The sequence below is a fragment of the Acartia tonsa genome, chromosome 3 (assembly GCF_053477335.1).
Source record: "Acartia tonsa isolate MP-2025a chromosome 3, ASM5347733v1, whole genome shotgun sequence".
In the NCBI taxonomy this organism is placed as follows: Eukaryota; Metazoa; Arthropoda; class Copepoda; order Calanoida; family Acartiidae; genus Acartia; species Acartia tonsa.
Window position 1 is genome coordinate 22127001 of NC_137262.1, and position 26268 is coordinate 22153268.

Genomic DNA, 26268 nt, shown 5'->3' on the forward strand with positions numbered 1-26268 from the left:
ACAATTAAATTGATAATGTTTAAATTGGTTTGGTGTTTGAGTTTAGTTTGTTAGAGTTTGTTTGTTTGATTGATAGCAAGCATTTTGGGCAGGAGTAGATTATGGAGGTGGAGGGTCCCAGTTTAAGTTTACTGGGCTCTTTTGGGGACTTACAAAATTGAGGAAAAGTCAAAATTGTAAGGTAGTCTTATAATAAAAAGACTACAAGAGTTCTTGCCAGGATTTGAAAGTATCACTGTAATAAGCGAACCCGCCCCTAGGCTTTTGCGGGTGAAAATACCCCATAAAATATGGGGGAATCTGCACAAGAATAAAGGAAAAATATTTTCCCTTTCACACACACTAAAATAGATAATAAAAGCACACAAAGGATTTCTAGCGGGTTTATAGATGTTGTAGGCACGTAGGTGTAGTTGAAGTTATGAGGAGGGGTTGTTGACAGAAGTTTGGAGGGGAGAGAGATGGTGAGACTGTTGGTGAGGAGGAGGGGGGGGGGAGGTAGGTCATCTGGCGGGCGTCTAAGTTAAGCGTCATAGGGTTAAGTTACCAAACAATGTTTCCAAGAAAGGAAACAAAGGAAATCTAAAGATTCGAATAAAAGCTTGAGATGATGTAGCAGGAAAAAAAGCAGGCAGTCAGAAAACTGTTTCTTCTTTTGGTGGCAGAAATCATCTGTGTCCGATTACCAACACTATCTTCAAAGCACCTATCAGGAATCCACGAAGATTTTGTTATCACACAAATAACAAATAATATTGACACAAATAATGTGTGCAGCGGTCAGAGAAGCACACATGTTGTGTGTTACTCCCACCGCGTCCCAGAGCAGACTGGAAAAAATGGATATATAATAACCGAAAAAAACTTGAAGCGGGAAAAAAGTAGGCAGACAGAAAACTGATTCTTCTCCAGTGATGGTAGAAATCGTCTGTGTCCGATTACCAACAATATCTTCACAGCACCTATCGGAAAACAACGAAGATTTTGTTATCAAACAAATAACAAAGAATGTTGACACAAATAATGTGTGCAGCGGTTAGAGTAGCACACATGATGTGTGTTACCCGCCCCGCGTCCCAGCGCATACTGATATGGACTAGTAATAGTGCTCCAAGATTAAGCATAAATTATCTGACAAATGTAATTAAAATACGACAGACGTCTAAATGCCACTTTGTTAAGGATTTAAGCGGCTTAAGTTGAAATTTCTGCTTATAGTTGGCATGTTTAGCGGTTAAATATTGTTACACAAATGATACAGCAGGTTGAATTTTAAGGTGGGTGTGAATTTTCCATAAATTGGACAAATTGGATAAAAAAAATTAAGACAACATCCATAAGTAGCGAAGCTTTAAAAATGCAAAGGATTTAAAGAGCATTGTTAAAAATAAGAGTATTAAGGAAAAATCACGAAACCTTTCTTACATATTTTTTTAAAATTTATATTTTATATAATGACTGACAGAGAGTGATGGTCAGAGTAAATTACATACTGAATGATCAGAACAACAAAAAATTCATTTTTGATACTATTATCCACAAAACTGAAGATAAGGAGAAATATGTGAAAAATATAAAAAAGCTAAAAACCTGCCTTATATTTCAGTCTGACCACCAAGGATGTTTTGTACTTATACCATGCTAATGTGCTAGAGTATGAATATTGACCATATGTATGAACGAATCTGAATAATACTGTACCATGCTAATGTGCTTGAATATGAATGTTGACCATATGTATGAAAAAATCTGAATACTGTACCATGCTAATGTACAGAGTATGAATATTGACCATATGCATGAACAAATCTGAATACTGTACCATGCTAATGTGCTAGATTATTAATATTGGCCATATGTATGCACAAATCTGAATATTGTACCATGCTAATGTGCTTGAGTATGAATGTTGACCATATGTATGCACAAATCTGAAAACTGCACCATGCTAATGTGCTTGAGTATGAATATTGACCATATGTATGAACGAATCTGAATAATACTGTACCATGCTAATGTGCTTGAATATGAATGTTGACCATATGTATGAAAAAATCTGAATACTGTACCATGCTAATGTACAGAGTATGAATATTGACCATATGCATGAACAAATCTGAATACTGTACCATGCTAATGTGCTTGAATATGAATGTTGACCATATGTATGAAAAAATCTGAATACTGTACCATGCTAATGTACAGAGTATGAATATTGACCATATGCATGAACAAATCTGAATACTGTACCACGCTAATGTGCTAGAGTATGAATGTTGACCATATGTATGCACAAATCTGAATACTGTACCATGCTAATGTGCTAGAGTATGAATGTTGACCATATGTATGCACAAATCTGAATACTGCACCATGCTAATGTGCTAGATTATTAATATTGACCATATGTATGCACAAATCTGAATACTGTACCATGCTATTGTGCAGAGTATGAATGTTGACCATATGTATGCACAAATCTGAATACTGCACCATGCTAATGTGCTAGATTATTAATATTGACCATATGTATGCACAAATCTGAATACTGCACCATGCTAATGTGCTAGATTATTAATATTGACCATATGTATGAACAAATCTGAATACTGTATAACCATGCTAATGTGCTAGATTATTAATATTGACCATATGTATGCACAAATCTGAATACTGTATAACCATGCTATTGTGCAGAGTATGAATGTTGACCATATGTATGAACAAATCTGAATACTGTACCATGCTAATGTGCAGAGTATGAATGTTGACCATATGTGTCAAAAAAATCTGAACAACTTTGCCAATATAAAAAACTTTTTCTTGGTACATAAAACAAAAGTTTTAGGCTACTTTTTCTTTAAGATTTTACATCTATATGAAAGGCATTTCATGATTATGTTGTACTGTGATTTCAGGCCTTACACTTATCTTAAACCACCATTAAAAAGTTAGGAATCTTGGCGAGGGGAAATGTTATATTTAAAAACTGTATAATATTTATTGGTCCGTTCCAAAGCTACCAACAATTATATTTCGTAGCTCGTTCCAGTCTGTACCAACGCCAAAATTATTCGAAAAAGTCGGCAACACATTGTAGAATCAACGACCTTTTTATCTAACCCCCCCCCAACAAAAAAAAATTATTATTTTAGATTTATTTCGCTTGTTAGCTATATCTTATTCCTAATCTAATACACGATTTTTATATCTAAGTGGTTAAGTAAAAAGCATTCGAACACCAGATAAGCTTTAAAAGAACACGAACGATAAGCTGCACTTCACTTTTACGGATGTTGTGACCCAGGATTAAATAAGAATGAGGCACAAATCCATCAATCATAGGACTCGATAAAAGACAATCGTGTAATAGACCAACTTATTACTTTTTCTACGAAACTAGCGGATTCGCCCCTAGAGTCCTCTAGTGGCACTTAAAAGGGGGGAGATCCATTTTTTAAATTTAGATTAAAAAAATAGCAATTTTTTTTTGGTGGGACGGTTAATTTTTCTAGGAGCGATTTCTCTTGGGAGGGTGATGGTACCCTTCCCCCCCAAAATAGTTGTTAACCTTCCAGGGGCCTATGAGAAGCTACACTGTTAAGGTGAACCCGATCGTTTCAGCGGTTAGCGAGATCCTTCGGTACATACTAACAATCAGACAGACATCGTTCTATTTTGTATTACTAGCAGCTGTGCCCCTAGCATTTAGGGGCTATTTATTCGAAGGGATATGGAAGGGCAGAAAAATAGCCTAATGATTTATTTGCAAAAATAAAGTAGCCTAAAACCTTAAAAGAACTTATAAGAAGCTTCACTATAAAGGAGAACCATATTGGTTCAGCAGTTAGCAAGATCCTTCGCTACAGACAAAAAAGCTTAATACTTTAAATAATACTAGCGACTTCGCCCCTAGCCTCTAGGGGCTTTGCCCCAAGAGGTGTTAAAAAAAATTAAGGTGAAATTCGTAAAAGGACCAGGAAAATCTTCAGAAGAAAAAAAAGGACCAAGGAAATCTGCAAAAAAAAGTACGAAGGAAATCGAATGCAAAAAAAATGGGGGGGGGGGGGAATTTTCATATTTTGGGGGGGTTGGGGTGTCCCACACCCCAAGAAAATAGCTTAAAACCACCACAGGACCGATATGTATATACCCTGAAGAGTAGAATCCAATCGGTTCAGTGGTTACCGAGAATTTAAGCTACAGACGGACGGACAGACACATCAAGCTACTTTGTATTATAGAAGATAGATAGTACCATTGCCTCGATCTGTATTTTGTAATCCTTTCTTCACATCACATTCAGTGTATTCAAGAAAATCATGACCAAGTTGATTAGCATCAATTCGAGTCCACCTTTGACCTAGAACTAGTGAAGACGACCTGGTTATCAGCCCTTAAATGTTATTTTCGCTAGTTGGCTATACCTTATTCCTGGAGAGAGACTTTGTTCTAGCACTACTATAGCCAATTACGGACAAACGAATGAGGGGATGCGCACGTCCATAGTGTCCTAGATTGATTAGACGATTTTAAATTTGTGATAAACGTCTTTTATAGCAAGTTAGTGTGAAAAAGTGTTACAGATCAGGTAAAATGTTACACACATACATGATACATCACAGACAAACTTTAAGGACAAAATTATTTATCTATTCTGACCAAGTAATTATAGAGTAGCGTCGCCACAATAATAAGATAATGAAGACATCAGTTATGATGTAATTTATTTAACTGAAATAATATTTCACAAGTCCAGAAGTTATAAAGTATAATAATAACATAATAATTTTTGTACACAACAACAATATAAATACAAATGTGCACAGTACATTAATGTGTACAATAATTTTGTACACAATTATCTGTACTTTGTATCAATCCTGAGATAGGCTTGCGAGTGTGTATGTACAGATTACGGTAGTGTACATCTTGTGTACAGGTGTACAGCTTCTCCCCCCAACCATGAGTTTGTGTGTGTGAGTGTGCCTGAATAACAATTAAGTTATTATTTTATATTAATTCTTTTCTGGATTTTAAATTCTAAATTTTTCTTACCTTTCAACCTGCTTAAATAATCTTCTTAAAATAAATAAAAATTTTAGTTTTCTATTGCACAAAAATTATTGTAACTTGAAGTATTTTCTTTCAAATTTAAAACACTTAAAATAAACTAGCTTGTAAGAGGCATGTTGTTCAAATTAAGTTTTTCCTTTTTGTAAACTTTAAAGATAAAAACCTTACTTGAGTTGTTACCCATAACCATTGTAAAAAAGATAACAAGATCAACATAAATCTAAATGTCAAAATCCCCAAAACAAAGAACCTAAGTTAAAAATAAAACAAAATAACATAAAACATAACAGCAGCAAATTACAAAAATAAATGTTTTACAAAATTAATATGTTGATAATATCATAAAATTATTGATTGAAGAGAAATTGTTTTACCTAGAAAACAATTCTTATGTAATTTACAATAAAAATGCTGTCTTAAATGAAAATATGAAAGGAAGAATGATAAGATGAAAAATTTACAACTTCAGATAGTTATGGAAACAATAAATACATTGTTCAGATATAATGAATATTTACTAGTCCTTCAATTTTTATGTTTTGTTTTTTAGAAAGACATTTGAAAAACTTTAAAATGAAATATTTCAATTTTAGTTTGAAAAAAAAGTTTAAGTACATTATAATGATTTTAATTTCTACATATTTGTACAAAATGCACCTAAAATGACTCTAAACTAAAATATTTACAAGAATGTACAGTAGAACGGGTACAGCCAATTACAATTTTAGGCAGCAAAATAAAAAGTTAGCTGCGCTATTATGAAGTTTTAGCTACCCATAGTTTTGTTGGTTTCTTTTCTGAAAGTTTTTTTATGCTTTTTTTTTGTTGAAATGAGATATAAAATGAAGGAAATTTTACTTATAATTTATAATACTTTCCTTTTAAACCTCTTTCGTTTTGAATATTTTGAGATGTAGGTTAAGAAAACTTAAACAGCATATCTCAGTTTTAGAAATGTTTACTAAAGTAGCTTTTACCCCACCCAATGCTCTTGGTTTAAAAAATGACGCGAGTACAGAAATCTACAATCGGACAAATAGGTAAACTTATCATTACCTTAATATTAATCTTATTGTGTAATTATCAATTTCTGTTATTTCAGTAAAAACCAATATTATAGTAATCACAAACCTTTCAAAAAGAATTAATTTTACCTTTTTTGCTGAAATAAACAATTAACATAAATTCAGGTATCTCTAGTCACTAGGTATTACTTTTCTTTGCAGTATTTTCTAAATTAATGCTTTTAAGATAAGTTTAAATTAGATAAAATTAAAGAAATTTATGAAAAAAAATGTTACAGCATTACATTAGAAAATTACCTTTTTTATATTACAATATAATATAATATAGATAATTATAGGTATGCATTTTTATTTTGACGAAATTTTAGTTTTGGTTACTAAAAATAGTAATCTTTCGTACTTAATTTAAAATCTTAATTCACCGGTTATCATTAAATAAGCCATATTATATAAATTGGCTCTTTAAAAGTATTACACTTGTTAAAATTCATTTGGTGCATCTATTAGTCGACGACAAATCCCTCCAGCCGCCGTTCTTTGATTCCATTCACGCCGTTGTCCGCCGTCTCCATCTTGTCCGCCACTACCGCAACATCTCCCCTGCTTTCTTTACAGTCAACCGCTGCCGCCGTTTCCTCTGTAGAATTTTGTGTTGATGTTAGATTGCTGTCTTGACTACCAATACCGCTTAGACTGTTGGATTCCTCATCAATCATTTCTACACCTCCGGAGTTCATACGCTTGGTGGGCGGCGGTGGTGAAGATGGCGAGGGACGTTTCAGTCCATTGGGCGATTGCGGCGTGGTGGTTTGTTGGGCAGCGGGGGTAACAACTGAACTTTTTCGGTCCGGTTTCAGCTTCCAGTGCTCTGATTCCGGCAGGTAAGGTGCAAGAGCCTGTTAGGCAATAAGCGTTAATAAAATATGTAAATTAGTATTTTAAAAAGCACGATTGAAGAAATCAACAGAAAATGTATCTAAATTAAGAGAAAAATATACCTACACACTCAAAAGATTTTTACAAACTGAAATCTAAAATCAACGCTTTCCTTTCGCTTCTTGTAATTAGCCTCAATCCTCATACCCGTCTTCCAAACATTAATCTGTATCGCACTGCGCATAACAATATCTGTAAAAGTCTTGATAGGTAGGGTAAGGTCTAGATGTGCGCCTGCACTACCTCCCACAACCAGACCAACAAACCAATAACAGGTTGTCTTCTTATTATCCTCTTCTCGGCCAGGATATGGCTTCGGCCAGACGTGAGCAAGACTTATGTTTTCTCGTTCCAGCTGGCTGATCAGATGACGGATTTTAGATTCCACCAGGCCCTCCCATTGAAGTTGGTCCTCTTCAGAGGCGCTGGCTGCCTCTAGTACGATGAAATGTCGGTATTTGCTAAAAAAGTTGGGAGTCTCAAATAGCTTGTCCCATTCACATTTACCTACAAAAAAGAAAAATGTTTGGTGCGCAATATTTAAGAAACTTCTAAAACGTTTCTGATATATTTTTCAAAAGATTAATGAAAAAAAGTATCTAGCTATCAAATAATTAAAACACTTGCTAAATAAAAATTCGACAAAGAACAAAGTTAAAATTAGAGAACAAGTTAACTAGCTGAATAAAAATTCGACAAAGAACAAAGTTAAAATTAGAGAACAAGTTAACTATTTTACCTTGTGCAATCTCTTCGCAGATATTGAGCGAGGACTTGAACTCTTCCTGCATCACCTTTAACGTAGACTTGGTCACGTTGAAAGTAGAGTTCTGTTGCGGGTAGGCGGGGGTAATGATGGGCATGTTGTGGAACCTGTCATGAACATTTACCCTGGGGTCCCACACGGGGAAACCAAGACCGTAGTCCTCGGGCTTCTTCAACAACACGGGGTTAGGCCATTGCCACTAAAATAAAATATTTTTAAGGTTAGTCAGAGTTTCGGATCCGGATCCGCAAGGATCCGCATATTTTTAAATCCAAGGATCCGGATCCGCAAAAAAATGCGGATCCAGATCCTTGGACTCAAAAAAATGCGGGAAAATGGAAAAATCTACCTAAATTTATATACAATCTCAGACATTCTCTTGATGAGAGCCAATCATTAAGGTTTAGGTTCAGACTTGAAAATTAAAAATATTTTTGACTTCGAATTAAAGAATAAATTTTTTTTGAAAAATTTGGTGATTTTATTTTTATTGTCAAGGATCCGGATCCGCACTGACCAAATTTTGAGGATCCGAAACCGCATACAATCAATGCGGATCCGAAACTCTGAGGTTAGTAGTAATATGCAATCATGGGCTTGTTTCAATAGTTTCCAAATATTTAGGTTTATAGAGACGGTGGATAGTTAAAAACACAACAAAATTATAACAAACTACTAAAATCCTACCTTAATATATACAAGGAAGAACTTTTGCAATAGCGTGGATGGTGAAGCATTTGGATACAACTGACAAACTCGAGCGGTCAACATGGCCCACGACACACCACCAAGAAAACCAAGCACGTTACTGTAGATACCATGGCGCTTAGCCCATAATTTTATTGACCTAAAAATGATAGTATTAAAAAGAAGCATGTGATATATAATATATTATCTAGAAAATAATTTTTTTTCAATGGTTACAAACCGGTTTGTTTCCTTTGGATATTAAGAGTTCTCAGAGGCGAGAGGAAAAAAACAATTGTCACCTTACTTTTTTAAATGCTACGTTACTAAAATCTTACCTTAACGTTAGCCTGAAGTTTTCTACATTGGGCACCTGCCGTAAAATTTCGTCTGTTACGCGACAACCGTTCAATGAACGCACACACTTTTGGTCCAGGTTTTTCAACAACATTGGGTCAGACAAATCCTGGTCAAATAGTTAACTATAGATTAAAACTAGATAGCCAGTATTGCAGAATTCGTAACCCCTAACTTTTTAGATAAAAACATTCAATGTTAGTTACCTAAAATTGATAGTAATGATAAAGTGCATGCGTTAGCGCTCTTAAGTTATAATTGGAAAACGCTTTATAATATAAAATTCAAGCAGTACAATTCTAAACATTTCAAAAACTAAATGGTACCTATAGAAAAAAAATGTTCATAGCAGAGATGAATTTTTTTCATATTTTAACAGTTTGTAGAGTAGTTAGGTACCACAACATACATGATACAACACAACCCTCGGATTCATTAGTATTAAGATAATTTTTAAAAGAAGAGTATACTTAAATGATACAATTATCGTTATTAATCTATAATTTGCATGCCTGTGCATCGTCAACTTCTTTGAGCGCTAATCTGGCAAACGTCAAGTCAATATCTATCCCGTCAAAGCAGAATTTGATGACCGGGACAAATGCGTCGGGTACTGCGCGCAGATCAGTCACCACCTCGTGTTGTCTTAAAACCTAAAATACAGATTGATAAATGAAGAATTAAGAAAGTATTTCATATTAGGTGTAACCAACAACTGAATTAAATCCAAAAAGGTTTCGTTGTTTTAACTGATTTTGGAGAGCAGTTTTAGTTAATACTGAAGTAGCTCCCAAAAAGATCAATACAAATAAGTAATAACAATTCAAAAAAGCTTAAAACAATATTTTTATATTTATAAAGATAAATTATTTATTCCTTCTTGCCTATTAACGTGTAACCTAACAACTAAACCAGACAAAATTTTGAATTACCTCAAGAAAACTGGAGAAGTAGTCTTCTCTGTTAATATGCCTTGGAGCTACAAACAATGTATCAATATCAGCGCCTTTATTATGGACACCAAGTCTGTAGGAACCGAAAGTGAACACTTTACCACCAACAGTTGCAGCTACATTTTCAGGCATACTTTTCTCTACACTTACATCCTAGACAAAAATGGTATTGTGTAATTATTGATTACAAAAAAAGAAAGATTTTCAATTTATTTCTAGATTGTTACAATGGTGATAAACAAAATTACCCTTTAAGTAGATTTAAATCATTGGTGGAAAAGTTTATACTTACTTACTTTAAAGATAACAAATCACAGAACGTGTTTATAAACTAACTTTACTCGGGCAGAATCTTTTACAATCCATTTCCTCCATGGATCCTTAGCAATTTAATGTACAAAAAAAGTAATGAAAATCGTTATCAAACTCCAAAAAAAAGTTATGGAATAGCTTTATGATTTGAATAGCTTATCTTTTTTATTATATAAAATCATACCTTGACCCACGTTTTAACCAAATCATTGAGCTGACTGAGAACAGAGAGTCTGTGAGTCAACTCTTCATCACTTTCAAAAACATCGTATGGCCGCAAGGCCTCCTCCAGCGACTGGGTCAACTCCAGGTCCTTGGGCTCCGGACCCGCAACGGAAATAGGCGCGGTCATGCCCAAGTTCTTAGTCGGTCCACCGGTCATGTTGGCAGATGTGAGTGGAGTGGTGGAGCTGTGGTTGATGGTGGTAGTGGTTGTGTTGGCCCCTCCCCGGGGCGAATTTCCCCACATTTTTAACTGTATATGTGTTATCAGGGAGAAAAGGATTTGGGGGTAATAGGGAAAGGAGGGTTAGGGGGATGCTGGTTCAAGTGAATGTCCAATGGTGGTAGATCTATAAACAGAGTTAAATTTATGAATACAGAACTGTAAATAAATGAAATCTATTTTATATAAAAAAAAACACTTCAAACTAGTGATGGCAATCCGTCGAATTTTTGGGCCGGATTCGGATTCTTAAAGTATACGTCAATAAAGTGGCGGATTCCTTGCGGATTCTTATTTTTGGCGGATTCCGGAGTCTAGCAATATTTTAAAAGGATTTTAAATTTTTGTTAAATTAAGTGCTACATATGTCCTAAAAATCAATGTTCTTGGTGTTCTCTATAATTCACTTCCGAGAATCGAACCAGATTTAAAAAGATAATATATATTATGATGAAAATCTTTGCCTTCAAAGAGGAGGAGTTGAAAGAAAAAAACTCAAGACGCTAATTTTAGCCTACCAAATAAGAATCCAACATTAAAAAAAGGAATCTGGATCCGGATTCCCTAATTGGCCAACAATTGGGCGGATTCCGGATCCGGATTGCCAACCCTACTTCAAACAATTACGTGTAGAAATACAAGACCCGTATAGTAAAAATCAATTGGGTGATAACAAGATAAAGATTTATTATTTCAACATTTTGTTTAGATTTGTTAGGCAAGATCCATAACATCTAGGGTTGGCAATCCGATCCGAATCCGCCCAATTATTGGAATTCGAAACCGGAATCCGTTTTTTAATAGCGGATTCGGATTCTTAATTGTTAGGCCAAAATTAGCGTCTTGAGTTTTTTTGGTACGAATATATATTTTAATTTTTAACAGTCATTTTGGCCGCTGTAGGGTCTAGAAATAGAAGAAAAGCTACTGTGAAAATATGAAAAAACGCAGCTTTAGATTCTGCCCAGTACCCGGTAAAATTGAATCCCTTAATTTATTTTTTTTTTAAAGTCTTTTAAAATATTGTTAGAATCCGGAATCCGTCAAAAATAAGAATCCGGAATCTACGTGAATCCGGTATATTTTTCACGGATTCTTGTAAAAATCCGAATCCGGTCCAAAAATTAGACGGATTGCCATCCCTAATAACATCTATTAAAAAAAGACAAGCGGTTGCGCCTCGACCATTTAGGGAATCTATCTTGAAATGGGTATAAGTTCAGAAAAATAACCTAAAACCATCCAAAGGGCAAGGCTAAAATATCCTAAACCATCCCGATTCCTATGCTAAGAAAACTCAATCAGTTCTGTTGCTATCAAACTCTTGAGCTTCCGACAAAGACCTTATATCTTTATATAGTAAGATAACATCTACATTGCATTGAATTTCTTTATGAAATGCCCTTCAAATACTCTTTGGAGATAATCAAAAAAAATAAAAATGTAAATAAAATAAAAACTTACCTTAAAATTGACTTGTATTAAAAGTTATGAGAAAACCTAATCCCATAATTAAATTATGAACAAAGAAAATAATATTTTACAGAAAACAAGTACTGTGCACTATTCCATTTCTTTACATTTTGTTCTGAAATGTATTTTCATGTAAGTTTAAGTCAATCATAACAGTAATTCTAACAATTAAAAGCTTTAAATAAAAATTTTAATACCTCTAGGCAGGGCCGGGGTGTATGTATATTCTACATGGGATCCCCGTCTCAGGGAGGGGGGGGGGGGGGAAGGAAAAAAAATAAAAAATAAGTGGTTGGAGGAGAAAAAATGTAAAAATTAAGAAAACTGAAAACATTTTTCCATTTCCGGAAAAAAAAATAAAAAATGTGTGGTAGGAGGGATAAATAAATAAAATATAGAGTTCTTTAAATATTTTCCATTTTCTCCCTACTTGGTGAGAAAAAACTATGGGGGGGGGGGGGTGAATATACACCCCTGCCTCTAGGTACCTAACAAAATATTAATTTTACAAGTCAATATGAATTGTGAAAAAATATTATTTGAAAGATTTTCCTAATCGCTACTTCCACCAGGCATTTCGGCTCCAGGTAGAGCTTCCTTTGTGTCCTTATCCTTTTCTAGTCTGGTTAGCCCGGCTTTTATTTCAGTGTCAGCTCTGCCGTCTTGCTCGTAGATTTCTTTGTTAAAATCCATGGATCTTGAAGGATCAGTTTTAAAGTAAACCTGGGATTTTGTCATCAGACGTTTTAAGCCCTGAAAAAAAAATGTTTAATTTTTAACTAAATATAGGCGCACAAAACTGGAGTAGAACGCTAAAATTTGGCTTTGTAGTTGCTTTAATAGATACAAAGTGGTTTTGTGAAAAATGGCGGCGAAACCGCCGCCCTCGCCGATTTTTTTAGCTTTTTCTCTCCAAATTAAAATGAAACAAAGATCCCTAATTTATTCCCCTGAGTTCCAATAAGGAAAAAAAACGTTTGGTTTTTTATCGTATTATAGTAATTCTTCATTAAACAAATAGGCTTAATTCCTATTTTGTTGTCCGGAAGAGACAACTGTCTATAATACAATACAACAAAAATATTAATCAATACCTGAATATATTTTCTCTGGAACTCGTCATTGAGTACATGTGCCACATGCTTGCTAAAAATCCTTTCTCTGCCAGGCCTGGCGTGAATACCAGCGTTTGTCACACCAATAGGCCAGGGTGCATTACCAATAGCCATCTCCATATAACGCTCGTTAGCTAGAAAAAAAATGTTTTCAGCTTAGTAAAACATAATGACTAATTACCATGCAAAAGAAAAAAGAATGAATTCATTAAAAAGGGGAAGAGTGCGTAATAACATCTGAACTTTAACAGTGAGCAAAATGATCTAAATATTGAGCTAGATTCTTGAAACTTTGTACATAAGCCAAGATCTAAATGAAAAAAAAAATATTTTTTTTTCTAATTTCAAGGTTAGGTAAGAAAACCCTGCGGAATACAAATAATTTGAAATGCGACAACACAAAATATGAAAAAAATGCACTTAACCACTACAAGCCATCCACCTAGCCCACTGGGGTAGGTCCCTGACTTGCTGAATCATCTTAAATAATGTCCTTATGAATAGACACAGCGTATTCAAGGAAAAAAACCTAATAAAAAACAATTAAAGGTAAATTTTACATCAAAATAGACCAAAAAAGGCCTAAAAACAATTTCCGCAGGGTTTTTCTTACCTAACCTAACCTAAAAATAAAAGATTTAGATTTTTTTCATTTAGATGTTTTACCTATAGGTCTAGGCTTATGTACCAAGTTTCAAGAATCTAGCTTGATATTTAGACCATTTTGCTCACTGTTTAAGTTCAGATGTCACTACGCACCCCCCCCCCCCCACTTAATACTTTATAATTTGAGCATTTTTTGTAAATAGAGAAAATATTTATTTTCTACAAGAAACTACAATAAATATTTGAAGAAGCATTAAATAGTTTCTTTCAGTGCTATAAATATAAAACGCAAAACGGAAGCTAATGCTATTCTACTTAGTTGGCAGTAAATATTATACAACATACCTAGAATATAATCTCTCTGTAGTACATATTTGACCATGCTAGATAAAGAATCACGAATGTCGTCGGTTAGTTTGTGCTTCTTTAACAGTTTTATCAAGGGTTTCACATAAGCCTGAATTATATCATCTATCAATCAGAGTTTAGTTCCACATTAGAATCATTATAAGATTTTTAAAAGTTAAATTACCTCGCGTACAACTGTATTGAACAGGAATTTTAAAGGGATAAGACAATAAACGATAAATTGTTAGACGACCTACAATGATGAAAACAAAATTATAACTTCTGTAGATTAAAATTATTGGTGGAAAACTTAGGACACTATAAGTTTAGAACCTACCAAATAAGTTCATTAAAAAGCAAAGTTTTAAATTCCACGAATAAGATTATGTGGTTATGAAACTTTGGGTAACAGTTCAATTTAAGTACTCTCCCTCCCTGGATGAAGTAATGACCGAAGATTTAACAATATTTAAAGTTCATTATTATGGCGGTAAGAGAAAAGAATATTCTATTGTAATTATGAATCCAACGTTCAATGGAAGCTTCTCTTGACAGAGGATGTTATATAATATATTGCTTGTATTCATATAAAAATCTTACTTTTGTTTGGTTAAAAGTGGCAGCTTCAGCTCTCACTTTCATAGAAATTCTTTCTGCTTCCGGCTTGGACTTCAACTCATTACCCCACATTGTTATTGTAAACTACAAATAAAAATTATGTTTATGATTAAGACAGCCACGTTAATTTAGGAATCCTCAAGATGAAAACGGGAGTCGGGACAGGAGAATAAGAGATAAAATGCAGATACTATCTGATTGTTTTTGTGTTCCATCGAATGTTTTTTTTTCCTCCAGTAATATTTAAAATTAAAAAGAAAGTTTAATCGAGTACATTAAATAGGGACTTAACTGTTCACCCTACCTTTATCCATTCAGCAATGACCTTATCATCGTGTTTGAGGTCTCCTTGTCGTAGTTCTGTGGCCATATCGAGCAGGTCATCAATAGTTTTATCAGAGTGGTAAAGTTTGCTGTCAAAAACATTTTTATCCTCGTCAACTATGCCCTGATAAAAAGAAACATGATATAAGAGGAAGCAGTTTGTTATCTGAAGTTTTAAAAATGTCTAGAACGATATTTTTTTCGGTTGTTACTTCACAAAGAATAAAAATCTACATTTTTCTTTCACTATTTTGATTCAAAGTTTAAGTACAAAATATTGTTAACGGGTATAGTATAAAATATGATATTACCTCATTATCTTTTTCCATGGCTTTAGCGTATTGTTGATCCACTCTTTTCATTGCTTCCCTAAAAATATGAAAGACGTTAATAAATCTAAAATTTCAAGGCCCGTACTTTAATTACTATGAAATAAAGAGTAGGTTTCAATGTTAAGAAGTATCTTCTTGTTTTTCTTCCTCGACTTGTACTTTGGTTTGATCTATTTTCGTTTTTCTTCCACAAATTTATAATTAAATTTTTAAAAAACAAAAATCTTTCTATACTTAAAAAAAGTGTTTATTTTTTTAATTTAGGATTGATTTCCTCTGTGCACAAAACGGTTCTGAATCGCTAAGAAAATTTAAAACGGCTTTTATAGAAATTAATCACGAAAACGTAAAATATCATTAAATCAAATATTTCTTTCTTTTATCGTATCTGCAATAAACTGACAATACTAGAAAAATTATTGTGTATCATCACATTAAGGGTTGGCAATCCGTATCCGAATCCGGGATCCGCCCAATTTTTAGCCAATTTTGGAATTCAAATCAGGAATCCGATTTTTAATAGCGGATTCGGATTCTTAATTGGTAGTCTAAAATTAGCGTCTCGAGTTTTTTCTTTCAACTCCGCCTTTTTGAAGGCAAAGATTATCATCATTATATACAATATCTTTTTAAATCTGGTTCGATTCTCGGAAGTAAATTATAGAATACACCAAGAACATTAATTTTTAGGACATATGTAGAACTTAATTTTTTTTTATTTAAAAAAAAGCCTTTTAAAATATTGCTAGTATCCGGAATCCGAATCTGGCCTAAAAATTCGACGGATTGTCATCACTAATCACATCCTAAATTATTTGTGAAATCTTGTTAATGAGAAAGTTAAAACAACCTGTAATCATTCTGAGCTGATAATTTATCTGTATCTCCAACTATTTCTATGGTTCTAAGTCGTAAATTTGCTTGGTCTTCTGTCTCTCCTAAAAAATATTTGAAAGTAAATAAATCGGAGGGATAATCAAATAGAGAACTACTAAAATTCAACATTCTCCGAGAATTAAAGAAGAGTTCCCGTTAATTTATCTTTAATTTTGATAAAAATTTTGAGCACAAACATGTGGATATAGTAATACATTTTGTCTCCATAACACATGTTTTATACAATTTTTGCGGGAGGCAACTAAATATATCTTAAGAATATTCAAGAAAATCTTCTAAAAGTAAACTTTACCTACCAAATAACAATATAGGTTGAAAAGCTTCTCTAAATCTTCTAATAACTTCAGTCCGAGGTAGAGGATAATAATCATCATGTATCACAGGAGCATCTGATTGAATAAAAAAAATTATTAAATATGAACAGATAAAAGTTTCTTTCCAATATATGCTATTTAATGAGAAGAATACTGCCTGAAGCTAGTATAAAACAAATTGTGTAAAACGTTTAATATTTCTGTAAACAAAAACAAACTTGATTCTTCAATGAGCTTAAAATAAATAACGAATTGTGTACAAAATAAAGGAAAACGGTATTACAATCTCTAAATTTTAGATGAAGTATCGCAAATCAAATACCTTAATATACAATTTAAGATTATGAGCTTCGATTTTTTTGAACTACAAATTAGTGTAAACCCCCTTCCCTAATATGTATTAGTAATCAGCTTGTATTGCAGTCACATAATCGTGTCTTCCTATCAACAATTATCCTCCGAAAAAGAACTGTCCTGCACTGCAACTTAAAAATGCTTATTTAGAAAAATACCTACCAGATTCTTGTTTGATAATTTCTTCTTTCTTTTCTGGTTGTTGAATTGTAACAGTTTTAGGTCCATATTTCTCTATATATTCTCGCTCCTGTTCAATACACATTTTTGTGTTGTTTAAGTTTTCTGTATTATCAACCCAAGAAAAACCATACAGACATCATAGAAATAAGTAAGATTTGCTTACTCTCGTCCAAAAACTGTAAATTTTGAAGTACCCTACAAAAACCTGACATAATTCTGGCTTTCAACAATTTTACTCCCAATTGTTGGAAACCCAATACAAATTTTACTCCATTATTACCGCTGCAAAATATTGCAGTATTTGTATGAAATCCCAAGCCGTAGTAGACAAGACGATTTTTTTTATCTTTAATCCTAGGACAAATCTTTCATATTAATCCAGTATGTGACAAAAATATCACAAAAATATTATTTCCTGAACGGCGACTAAATCCCCACGTTTAAAATACTTCTTTTCTGGCTGAAGCACATTCTTCTCTGCGATTTGACGCTTTTTCCGCTCAATTTCCGCCTTTAAAAAGTCCATATTTAACGACTCTGAAATTTTAAGAAAATTAAGCTTTACTTCTGAAAAATTTGGTATTTATTTTTCACAAAGTATTACATTTATCATGAATTTCATGATTTTAAACATTTTAACCCCTTTTTCTCACCTTACTTTCCGGTCTTACTTTACTAGTTATCACAATAAATAATTTAGTTTTGTTAATTATGATAGGAACCACAATTTTTAGTTTAATAATACATAGATAAGAAAAAGTTCTTTCAGTTTTCATGACTAATTTTGTATTTCAAATTTATGGTCCAAACATAATCAACAATTAAATATATGGAGATACATCACATTTTCATACTAGAAAGTCATGGCTGCCAAATTAGGAAACTGCGTAAGAAATTAAATTTTAAAAATACACCAAAAAGTTTCTAACTTAATAGCCATGCTTTAAATACTGAAACTACTATAAATTACATTAACTTCATTTGCTTCTCAATCATATTAAATGGCAAAGCGGTCATATTTTCAAAGTTTTCAGGTTTGCCAAGAATATCATCGAATCCTATTGTGGCATCCGTGCCCAGCAAAGCATCCAAGCTTGGCTTCGTGGCGGTGGTAATACAAGACAAGTGGCCAACCTGAAAAAGTGTTTCTAGTTAACTTAGAAAAAGAAGTATTAAATACAAATAAACATTAGTTACCAATTCAGAAAAATCGAGTCAGTATAGCCATATTACAAAACCAAGATCTTGGCGTTTGCAATAGTCTGGATAATTTATATCCTAACGATGATTTTTGCGGCCAGTTTATAAGTGGGGTTAACAAAATCAACCAATTCGTGAATGTCATTAAATCTATTGCATGGGTGTGTATTCTGCACAAGATTCATTTTTTTCCAATGCTGAATATTTTTACCACACCCCCCCCCCCTTTAGAGCATGGGTCATATAATAAAATGGTGTGTACCTGACTGACGGCCTTCCTTTCCATTTGTAGTTTAAGAGGGAATCCAATACCAAAAGTTCTTCTCAACATGTCCATTTCAGCTTCATCTCTGTTTCTGAAATAAAAACTCATAAAACAAAGTTCCCAATACCTATTATCTTGCATTCTTAATAAGATTTAAAATATATGTACAAATTGACTAAGCATTATTTATGAAAACTCAATTATTTTCTCCAAAGGCAAGTGAAAGAATCTTTTATTCTTTTATTGATCTATCTTAGACATAATGTCAGTATTATTTAATCCTCGAGTTTTTTTTCGGGGGAACATATTCTGCACAAGATTAAATTTTTTCCTGGGCTGCAAAATATTTCAATCCCATTATATTTTTAACTCAACCATCCCTCCTTTGGCATGGGATCCCATGCAATTATACACCCCTGAAATATGCCATCGGGTAATTTGAAATATTAAGATCAGGTCTTATATTTGTGTAGCATAAACTCTAAACTTACTTGTGAAAGTTTGCCTCGCTTTTCTCAAGGGGATGATAAGGATGGAGGGCATCCAGTTTACCATGGACAGAGTTGGCAACAAGAATCTAAATAAAAATATTTAAATGAAACTATCAGTTTATTTCTATATTCTGGCAACCTATCAAACAAAGAATTTCTACTTTTACTTACATTATGTAGTTACAAAACTACTCTAAAATTAACTAAATATTTTTGAGAAGTTTTCAATACAAATGAGCATGCAGTATGTTAATCACTTGGTCCATCGGTCTTTCCTATCAATCAGTCTTGCCAAAACAATTCTAAATCTATACAAAAGCTTTCAATAACACCCCCTCCCCACACCTAAAAAAAATTTACAAACAAGGAAAATTCACCTCAGGGCGGCCAAAATGACCCTCGGCGTCTTCAAAAGCTTGGCGGTCCATTATTAAATGTGAAGAAAAGTTCTGTAATCATACAAATTTCGACTTAAGTTAATCATAATTAAATACAACAGCAAATAGTGAATAAAGGTTCGAAGATTGGAGATTTAAGAAAACCGGCTTTATATCTAACTAGCTTTAAATTGCATTAAGATTAATAACATTTTAAAATAAATAAAAGCAGTTTCATATCAGCACAGCATACGATTTTCTAAATCCCCTGTTAAATGTTATATTAATAAATATCACAATTGTACTAAACACAATAATTTCATACTTTAATATTTGACTGGATTTCAAAGTTATTCTTTTAATGGAGAAAAATGTAAGATTTTTGAATGCATGTTGACGGGCCAAAATTTTCTATGCTTTTATTACATAAAGATAAATTACTGTATGTATCTAATACTAATTTAAATATTAATGACTCTGCTAAGTTTCTGAACTCTATTGAGCAGAAGATCTCCTTGTTTGATACAATTCTGATACTGAGCGTTCTTGACGTCTGGTCTGTTAGTAATCACAATTCCACCAACTTTGTCGATTTTAGCGTGCAATCTTCCACTGGCAATAAACCTTAATATTTTAATACAGTTCATTTGAGATTTCTAATAAGACAAATAAAAACAAGCCGCTAAAAAAACTGCTTTGAGGCAATATGCTACATTTTAAGATGGAAATGTTGATAAGAAATTCTTGCAGTTTTTCTTTAATAGGAGCCAAGAAAATAATTTTTCACAAAACGTTTTCGACAGACAGACATTTCGAATTGTTGAGTAGCTTTGCTTCTAAAAGTGTAAAATAAAATTACATTTATCTACAATACCTGCACAGTTCAGAGTCCATATATTCCTCAGTGACACCAAAGGCATCGGCCATATATTTCAAGGTTAAGCTTCTGTAGGATTCCAGCAGTTGTGCGTATGCCTTTATTTTCATTTCTCTAACATAGAAGGCGTAGTGGGGAGCCATATATCTGTCTTCTTTTAATACTCCCTCAACCTAAAAGAATATTTTTAACTGCGGCCGTATAAAATCAGTAATTAAATCTCATTCAAATGTATGCCTTATTGTAATGAAAAAATCTGTAATGTCCTTTCGTGTACCAACATAAAACCCCTTCAGAACTGAAATTTATTTTATGGTATTTTAAGCCAAAAAATCACATTCACACATCCTACTTCTTTTGCAGATAGATATCTGCCTAAGAACGATACCTATAGAACGATTGGAAATTATTTTCCTTCCAATTTATGTTATCCAAAAAAAGTTAGGATATTATAATTTTGAAAATGCGTTTAAGACTACTGTTTTAGATGTCCCAAAATATCTGTTGCAGTTATTACATAAAAAGGTAAACATTAAAAAAAAAATTTGAACTTATTTTCCTACCTTGCTGAGACATTGAAAGAAAGCCGCGTATTGGCAGTTGTAGAGACTGAACAAATACTTGTTCACTTCGGGGATCTGATGCAATACTTCCAGAATTTCACTTCCTTTGATAACCTAAACAAATTGCCCAATAAGATGGGGAAAAAAAAGATTTATAAAACAAGGATAATATTGTGTACAAGTAGTGAAGCAACAAACAAAATCTTCAAAATTATAACCTTGTAAGATAAATATTCACTAGGTATGTAAAGAATGGTTTATTAATAATTTCAAAGTATACTTGACGTCATCATTATTTTACTTCGTTTATAGAAAGCAATGATTTCGATATTGTTAAAAAATTTTAACAAATGTTACCTTATACATAAGAGTATATTTTCTTACTTTTCTCACTAAAGATTTTGCTATATAAATTAACAAATTTTTTTAAACACCTTAATAAGCAAAACTTGAATTACCTTTCCATGTAAATCCGACCTATCCAAGGCAAGCATTGAGATGTGTACAGTATATTCAACAAACTTAACGTAGTCCATGAGTTCGTAGCTGGTGAAGGTGGACACACCATCAAGGAAAAGATTTGCAGCTTTCTTGAAGTCACGTACTGACATGGCATACAGGCCTTCGTATACCTAAAAAGAAAAAGTTGTTTTATTCCTAATTTTATCTTTTTAATAGTTTTTAGATGAAATGTCAGCGGTTTCTTCACCCACTCTACTATTGAAAAATCTACCATAAACTGAAAAATCGTAATGTTGATGTAAAAATTACTTACCTTTAATCTATTACGTCTGTCCCAATCACCACCCTCTTCTAACATCTCCCTGGCTTTGTCAATATTACTCTTGATAACCTTAAAAATAAAAATATTTTTGAAAAATTCAACAAAAATAAATTATACAAGTGTCAAAGTGAGCTCACTTATTGATAACAACATATAATCTTAACACAAAAATTAAAGTTGCCCGTTTTCAAATACTTTACGTTTAAAACTTTTTTATTACCAAATGTTAACAATAAAATTCACCTCATGGTCCATAAAGAAAAGTCCTATTCTGATCTGTAAGAATACAAGATCCATCCTGTTTCCAAGGCCCACAGTCTTCTCATTAGTCTTCCTGATTGCCTCAAGGGCATTATTCTTATCACCAATAACAGCAAAGAACTCTGCTTTCTTTAGAAGCGCTTCGCGCAATTCTGACTCGCCTAGGATAATATAAGTTTAAGTGTTAAGAAAGAAATACATCAATATATAAATCTATAAGTTATATACCATAAGCATTGCATAAAACGTTAAGTTCGTCTCAAATGAAAAATAGCAGAACGAGAAAATTTTCTGTAATGGTAGATAGAGTAATCTGGCAGTAAAGTGTACTAGCGCTTGCCTTTACAAGAACATTATATTAATGATACTTACACCTTAATTGGGATACAGCTAATAAAATCAAATAAAAAGGCTTACCCAAATTCTCTTCAGCGTCTTTGATGGAAACATCAAGTTCAGCTAAGGTCTTGGCATTGTCTTCCTTCATACTGTCCAACATTGCCTTGTCTACAGTCCAACCCAGGTCCTTAGCGTAGATCTGATAAAGTGGTGCCATTTTATGCTCCTTGATTGCTTTCATAATATTATCCTTTGTGGCAGCATCGTTCTTTACCCTAATAAAAATATCTTCAAAGTAAGTCTTTACTGATATTTTTTAACTCTGGTTAGGACAGAAATATATAGAAATAAGAAATTTAACTAGAGTAAAATTATTTAAATATGAAATTGGAAACTCAATTAAAGATAAAGGGAGGACTTAGAAGAATGGAATTTCAGAATAAAAAAAGAAAATGGAAAAAGGGTTACCTGTCGACAGATTCAAGCTCAAACTTCCATTGGCTGATTCTCAAATCCGGAATCTTCTTCAACCCCTCCTCTTCCATATTTTCAACTGGCATTTTGATGTCTGAAAATAAATTGGAGAGATAATTGATATTTCATAATCATAACACACCATTGAGATCTCCAGTAAAACAAAACAAATGGATTTATTATGAAAACAAACATGAAACAAGATAAACTCAAACTGAATTTAGGTAACCAGTGTGAAACTTTAATTTCACACTGAACAAACATTGCTTTAAATAAGGTTTTATAACAAAAGATAAAATGGGAAATGCAAAATAATTAATGAGTATTAATCACAGATCAAAGTCAGCCATTGTTCAGATTTCCTTTAGGTACGATCAGGTGGCTATTTTAAATGCTATCATTTTGACTCATTAACCAACTATGTAATTACTGGTATAAAAATCTAGGCATATAAAATATTCAACTGGTAATATTGATATTTACCCGGTAATTCACATTGTTTACTTGCCGTTCACCGAGTTTGCTACATAGTAAAAAGAGTTCATACACTTCTCCTTTCATAATTAAGGTAACAATGTACTTACATTTACAAAATGGAAAAATAATAAGGACTGTTTGAATTCCATGCATATCTTGTATTCACTTAAAAATAAAAACCACTCATCACCCCGTTGAACCATACAGATATAGGGGGGATTGAAACTACCAGGCACGGCCTCTACCTCCACCTGACCTTCCACCGCCGTAGCTTTGTCCACCGCCATATCCACCACTGCTGCCTCCATAGGCTTGTGACCCGTAAGCGTCTCCGCCATATCCACCACTGCTCTGTCCGTAGCCGCCATATCCGCCACTTGAGCCTCCATATCCGCCGTCCCAAGCTCCAGCACCATAACCGCCATTCTGTTCATATCCGCCACCGCCATAAGACTGACGTCCACCTCCTCTGCCGCCTCCAGCACCACCACGTCCGCCTCCTTCGCGTGGGTTGGAGTTCACCTCCTTGATCATCAGCTCATGACCATTTACAACAACCTGTCCCATGTTAATCAACTCTTTGCTTACTCTCTCCTTCTCAAATGTGACGAAGGCAAAGCTTTTGGGCTCGTTGTTGTTCATCTTGTCAATTGGCCTGATGAACTCTGAGACAGTACCGTGCTGGTCATTGAAATATTGCTTGATCTCATCATCAGAGACTTGGTCGGACGATGGTAGCTTACCGACATAAATCTTGCCAGGCCTGACATCAGCTCTCTTCACTGATGACCTCTTGCCCTGTGATTAGGATAGAAAGGAAATTATATAGAATGTCAATACTAAGTTTGCAACTGTACTAATTTCTAATGAAATCGTGCAAAAAAGCTTCAGATATAGAAATTAATATTTTATTCCTAGTAATCCATAAATATGTGATATGGTTTCTTCCAAAGAATTCTGAACGAATTAAAAAAGCTTAAAAATTTATTTTACTGGTAGGTAATTTGTAATAACAAATAAAAATAACCTAACTTTCTTTTTTCAAACGAATAATATAATTTGGATAGAAGATCTATAAATATTATCAAACGAACGCAAAATATATTAAATTAGAATTTAACATCTATATGCTTGTAATGATTTTAACTCCCTTTCCCTCGATCAAAAATCTTATCGGCGAGGAGAACAATGCATGAAAAGTGAAGAGGCGCTATCTAAATTGTATATTGAATTCTATTTAGTTTATTTTCTGTGCCTTAATTTGGTGATCTTCTCCTTGGGCCAGAGCGGCCTCCATGCCACTCACGTCACGGAAGACAACGAAAGCAAATCCCCTGGAGCGACCAGTCTGGAAGTCCATCTTGAGCTGTACGCGCTCAGTTTCTCCGAACTGGCTGAAGTATTGGCGGAGATCATCCTGTGAGCACTCCTGTGCCAAACCTCCGACGAAAACTTTTCTATCTTCCTCTTCTCCCATTGTTAGTTTAAAATGTCTGAAATTACATTAATTTAATAATGTCTTGTATAGCTAGGAAAACCAAGCAAATAGGAATGTAGGGAACATTGTAAAACTATCTAAGGAACAAAGAATAGTGTTAATTTTAATAGGTAGATTAGGATGAAAGTCACTTAAAATTCAATACAAGTGTATTGTAGTAACATAAAACGTTTCACTAATATTAACAATTATCAGATGATTATAGTTTTAACTTAGAAAAATCAAAATTTGAAAATCTTTTAGAGATTTAATTGTACTTTCTAAAGTCCTAACAAAGATTGCCGGCAACCACTTTCAAAAAAGGTGTACAAAAGTTTGACCTCATTAATTAATTTGACATTAAACAATTCAAGATAATATTCTTCTACAATAAAGATTCTAAATATATTACTATCACGTATATTTACATTAAATCGACACAAATTTTAAAATAGTACTCTATCTTTCAACTCATTATTAATTTCAACTTAATTTTACAATTTTTGTCCACTCATTGCTCATCAAATGCTGAAACGAAAAAGTGAAACCGGTTCCAATTTGTGGTTGCCGTCTTTTATTGGTAATGCCGGGTACCTTTGTTACAGCGTAGCTTGGCACGTGTACATTTACTATTTTCAAAATAAAAATTAATTTTTCAAAACTTCAATGTTGCTTTTATCAAATCATTTTAAGGATAATAAGGAAATATTTTTTTCTTTTTAAATCTTTTAATTTGAAATATATTTGATCCTAATGGCAACCTGTATTCCCGACAAGTACCACAACAAAGATAAGGCCAATCAGCGTTCAGAAAAGTTAAAAATAACCAATAAAAAGATAGTTTAGACTAAAAATCCACGAATGAAAATTTTCTTCGTTGAAAAATCTGCGAATCACAAAGTTAGGCTGGAAAATTTAAACCAATTACAGGTCAGAGCATTTTTGTATTGGCAAATAGGAGGTAAGAAATAAATTATTTTAACCAATCAAATTTTTAATAAAATATAATGTCGTCATTAATGTTGAAATTATAACAATACAGGTAAAAACACCAAGTAAGAAATTAGGAATATACTTATTGTAATTATTTTAGCTTGATTAATATAGCATAAACTTTTGAAAAAGTTGATTTGAATATTATTGAAAAGAATATTTAGCCCTCTTTAGAACTGGTTTGATGTCCGTCATTTAACGGATAAAAGGGAACGAGGTCGTAGCTATTAAGAGAAAAGGGAAAGCAGTGTTGATATTTGGAAAGAAGGGCAAAATTAAAGAGAAGGGGGGATTAGAAATTGAAGTAGTGGGGCTCTCTTTGGTAAGTAGGGGAAAGGAGGCGAGCTTTGGGGGGAGGGTTAGTAAATAATCAACCGCGATTTTCAAAATAAGGTACGAACGAGCAAGAATAAATCAATTTCATTTTCAATCAATTTCAAAAAATAAAAAATGCTTTGTTTAGGTTATTTTGTTAAATATGGAATAATAATCAATACTTGTGTGTAAAATAAGTACCTTAGGTCGAATTTTTAATTTAATTTTAATTGATTTCATTGTGATTTGCGCCT

The 26268-nt window shown here is 33.1% G+C and overlaps 5 protein-coding genes across 11 annotated transcripts; all 5 read right to left on the bottom strand.

The window, feature by feature from the left end:
• Nucleotides 1-4710: 4710 nt before the first annotated feature.
• On the bottom strand, nt 4711-12148 carry LOC145313652 (poly(A) polymerase type 3-like). The gene is made up of 12 exons (XM_080153156.1): nt 12022-12148; nt 10297-10684; nt 9780-9953; nt 9360-9500; nt 8829-8956; nt 8491-8650; nt 7777-8002; nt 7144-7544; nt 6399-6997; nt 6133-6289; nt 5245-5450; nt 4711-4989 (listed from the first exon to the last, which is right to left on the bottom strand). Exons 2-9 carry the CDS (start codon nt 10579-10581, stop codon nt 6605-6607), a joined length of 1908 nt encoding a protein of 635 aa, XP_080009282.1. The 5' UTR covers nt 10582-10684; nt 12022-12148; the 3' UTR covers nt 4711-4989; nt 5245-5450; nt 6133-6289; nt 6399-6604.
• Prp18 (pre-mRNA processing factor 18) lies at nt 12139-17662 on the bottom strand. 7 transcript variants are annotated; one of them, XR_013877441.1, is made up of 11 exons: nt 17535-17662; nt 17101-17186; nt 16567-16659; nt 16224-16311; nt 15353-15410; nt 15022-15165; nt 14700-14801; nt 14097-14208; nt 13125-13279; nt 12519-12783; nt 12139-12205 (listed from the first exon to the last, which is right to left on the bottom strand). XR_013877441.1 is itself a non-coding variant. In XM_080153153.1 (10 exons), the coding sequence occupies exons 1-10, from the start codon at nt 17645-17647 to the stop codon at nt 12583-12585; spliced, it is 1152 nt and encodes a 383-aa protein (XP_080009279.1). In that variant the 5' UTR covers nt 17648-17662; the 3' UTR covers nt 12492-12582. The 7 variants fall into 7 exon arrangements, 1 of the variants encoding a protein (XP_080009279.1); XR_013877440.1 differs by having other exon boundaries at nt 12139-12229; XR_013877443.1 differs by having other exon boundaries at nt 12139-12257.
• On the bottom strand, nt 17658-19593 carry Pomp (proteasome maturation protein). Its single transcript, XM_080153155.1, has 4 exons — nt 19455-19593; nt 19078-19163; nt 18584-18677; nt 17658-18255 (listed from the first exon to the last, which is right to left on the bottom strand). The coding sequence occupies exons 1-4, from the start codon at nt 19503-19505 to the stop codon at nt 18088-18090; spliced, it is 399 nt and encodes a 132-aa protein (XP_080009281.1). The 5' UTR covers nt 19506-19593; the 3' UTR covers nt 17658-18087.
• Rpn7 (regulatory particle non-ATPase 7) lies at nt 19525-22871 on the bottom strand. Its single transcript, XM_080153152.1, has 8 exons — nt 22747-22871; nt 22357-22553; nt 21922-22100; nt 21670-21747; nt 21353-21526; nt 20895-21008; nt 20329-20504; nt 19525-20078 (listed from the first exon to the last, which is right to left on the bottom strand). The coding sequence occupies exons 1-8, from the start codon at nt 22836-22838 to the stop codon at nt 19916-19918; spliced, it is 1173 nt and encodes a 390-aa protein (XP_080009278.1). The 5' UTR covers nt 22839-22871; the 3' UTR covers nt 19525-19915.
• Nucleotides 22846-24745, bottom strand: LOC145313649 (RNA-binding protein squid-like). Its single transcript, XM_080153154.1, has 2 exons — nt 24485-24745; nt 22846-24027 (listed from the first exon to the last, which is right to left on the bottom strand). The coding sequence occupies exons 1-2, from the start codon at nt 24704-24706 to the stop codon at nt 23455-23457; spliced, it is 795 nt and encodes a 264-aa protein (XP_080009280.1). The 5' UTR covers nt 24707-24745; the 3' UTR covers nt 22846-23454.
• Nucleotides 24746-26268: the final 1523 nt, after the last annotated feature.